General features: G+C 39.6%; 1 protein-coding gene across 1 annotated transcript in view; it reads left to right on the top strand.

Annotated features, from left to right (window-relative positions):
- The window catches only part of FAM81B (family with sequence similarity 81 member B), a 79,607-nt gene that overhangs the window by 51,574 nt on the left and 24,951 nt on the right, over positions 1–3,082 (top strand). The window contains exon 5 of the mRNA XM_019516878.1: positions 2,807–2,936. Within this exon, the coding sequence (XP_019372423.1) occupies positions 2,807–2,936 (130 nt within the window). The remainder of the gene's footprint in view (positions 1–2,806; positions 2,937–3,082) is intronic.

The following is a 3,082-nucleotide window of genomic DNA, read 5'->3' as shown; positions in this document are numbered from 1 at the left end:
ACGGGCCCCCACCCCGTTTTGGGCTTTTTTTTTAAAACCCCTTTAAAAAAAACCCGTTTTTCCCTAATTTTTTTTTTTTTTTTTTTTTTGGATTATTGTTTTCTTATAACTTAAAAGATTTCTTATTGACACGAAACTCTTAATGCCCTTCTTTCAAATGTTATTAATCTTTTTCAGAAATCTTAGAGCTGAGACTTTCAAAATATCCTAAGGGAATTACAAGCTCAGTGGGAGCTAGAAACCTAATTCTGTTACGTGGCTTTGAAAATCCCTTGCTACATACTTATTTAATACTATCATATTAACATATTATAGCTACCATCTCCTCACTGCTCTTTTTTAGAAATCTACCCCATGCTTATACAACAGAATGAAAATTTCTTTGGCCTTCTGTATTCCAGCAGATCATGCTCTTCAGAGTTATATGGTGAAATTCAGTGCTATATAAGGGCTGAAGCAATCCTGCCAACCTGCTCAGAGTTGTACCTACCTATACTAGTAGTGAATTAGACCCATCCCACCCCAAGGTTCTTCTAGTGTAGGGCTGTCTAGCTCTTAGCCTGAAGGCTTTATCTATGTCCTGCAACCAGGGTCTCTGGGATGAGGCAGAGCAGAGCAGTGGGAGAGGGTCTGGTGAACTACTGCCTGTGCAGTGGGAAAAGGACTCATGCTGCCCATGTGACAGCAATAGAGGCCTGTCCCCTGTGTAGTGAGCCATGGACCAGCTGGGGCTGATCCCATCCCAGACCCCAGGTGGAGGTAATCGGGCAGAGTCATCCTTCAGGGAGGCTTCACCCACACTGGGTATACAATTTCAAAGCAGACTGTAGGAGACTTATGCCTCTGGCCTACTTGAAACGTCTAAACTTGTGCTTTGAAAATCTTTGGCCTGTGACACCTTGCTTATCGCTCCTTTTCTTATCTTGGATCTCCCAGCCTGGATCAATTGCTTGTCCTAATCACAAAGTTCTCTCAGCCTTCAGCCAGATATCCTGTACTCAGACCGATACCTGGCTAAACCTTGGCTACAGTCTGGTAACTCCTCAATCTAGTATGCTCCACTCAGACATGACCCCATCACCCCCTGACACTGGGGAGCTCCCGAGCCTACAGCCTGGAACCCGTGACCAGTGTGGCACAAGGTCCCCAGCTACTCTGAAGTTGGCTAGCCCTGCCCTAACATATACTCTCCTGAGCAACTTAGAATCTAGGCATTATAGGAACACTTATTTTATGTGCTCTATTTACTTTTTACCTTACATTATTCTTGGCTCATTTTCTGGGGTTTGTGTCCATAAAAGTTTCTGACAAAGCTAACAAACTACCTTCCTTTCTCTATCTAAACACATGTTCACTTTCTTGGTTATTATATAATTGTTCTCTAAATCAATAGTTCCTCTTGATCAAAGTTTTGGCTTTATGACAAAGTCTCTATTATCTATAAAACATTTCCTGATTTACTTTATCTAAATGTTCTGAAGAATCATCAGACCAGCTTTTTTGTTGTCATCTTCTACATCAGCTATTTTGATTACATAACCCAAAACCTTTTTCCTGATTCCTTACCTGATAACAATACTGACACTCCCTTTTGTGTTGCACTTGGTTTAGTCTTTAGGAAATAATTTATTTAGACATGTACAGTCCAGTTTTCCTTATTCATTTTTTATTTTATTAATTTAATTGTACAGTATTAGTGTCTCTAAGAACATCTTATTTCAGCAATCCTACTAAGTCTTCCTAATACAGGAGTAGATGATTACTGTTAGGGTCAGATGTTGCAGGGATCACAGGAGAACTCAAAGGCAATGAAAGCAACTTAGCTATTATACACACAAGAGTGTAGCAGCTGAGGAGAGCCTGTGTAGGTACACTTTACTTTCCAGTGCATGCTGTGGAGCAGTGTCCGTAATGCTGTGCGAGTTCATTGACCTCTTTTTAAACAGGAGGAGAGCAGAGATGGAAAATGCGACTCCCCAGGCTCATTTTATATTACAAAATATAAAATAGAATCTAAAGAAGGAGATCTTAGATGAACAGTTAATTGAACAGTTTTCAGATTTTCCATTATTCAGCAAATGTCAAATAATTAATTTGGCCATTTTGAGGTTGAAAAGAGATGTTGGCAAATGCAACTGGGAGAGTTTAAATAGAAGATGACAAACACTGCTTATAAACCAGAAATCTTCTGCCAGCACCTGCTCTATAACTGATCTTTCTTAATATCCACCTCAAACCAGATGTTACAAGCTAGGATATCGGTTACAGCAGTGTATCTTCTCCGTGTGTTTTCTAGGCAACTACTTCTGGTAAAACACAGCAGCACCTGGCATCCAAATTAGCCCACGTGCATGCATTGTAGAATTCATGTAACTAATTGTTAGATTGCAAATTGTTACCTTGTGCAAAGCATGAAGCACCCCATCCCACACCATGCACACTTACCTTCCTTTGAAGCTGAGGAAGGTGAGAAAACTGCTGTTTACTTGATATTTTCTTTATATCAGACCTAATTTGCTATTGTTATATAAAGACCGTATCATTATGTACTGAATACTTTCAAATGCCCTAGATTTTAGTAGGTGCAGAATTAAGAAAGTTTTTTCAGTAGGCAATCAGTGCTGGAAGCTGGATTGGGATCAGGACTCTTGTACCACATTCACTGCAACTCTGCCACCAGTCAAGATGCCACTGAAAGACTGTGGCTGATTGAATAGTGGCAAAATGAGATTAGCTGGTGCCATCAATTGCAAAAACTACTATACATTGCTACTCTGTTTTGAAGAAGCCTCCATTTTGATTCTAGGTGTGATGCAAGTATTGCAAAACTATCAGGTGATTTAAATATCATCAGGCATGAGATCCAGAAGATAGAGAACGATATCTATAGCCTCCGTTCTGCTATGGAAAGCTATGTTAGTGGTTTTGAGAAGAAGGTGAGTAGAAAAATATACAATGACACAGATCTTTTGGGTGTGAGATATGCAAGTAAATTGTATTTTTGTTTGTTTTCTTGCTTGCTTGTTTTTTAAACTGTTGACCAGTGTTAATGGGAATATAGTGGGGATAAGTATGGCTTTTT

Source organism: Gavialis gangeticus, unplaced genomic scaffold (genome assembly GCF_001723915.1).
Source record: "Gavialis gangeticus isolate Ggan-Ray unplaced genomic scaffold, GavGan_comp1, whole genome shotgun sequence".
Taxonomy (NCBI): Eukaryota; Metazoa; Chordata; order Crocodylia; family Gavialidae; genus Gavialis; species Gavialis gangeticus.
This window is presented reverse-complemented; position numbering and strand designations above follow the sequence as displayed.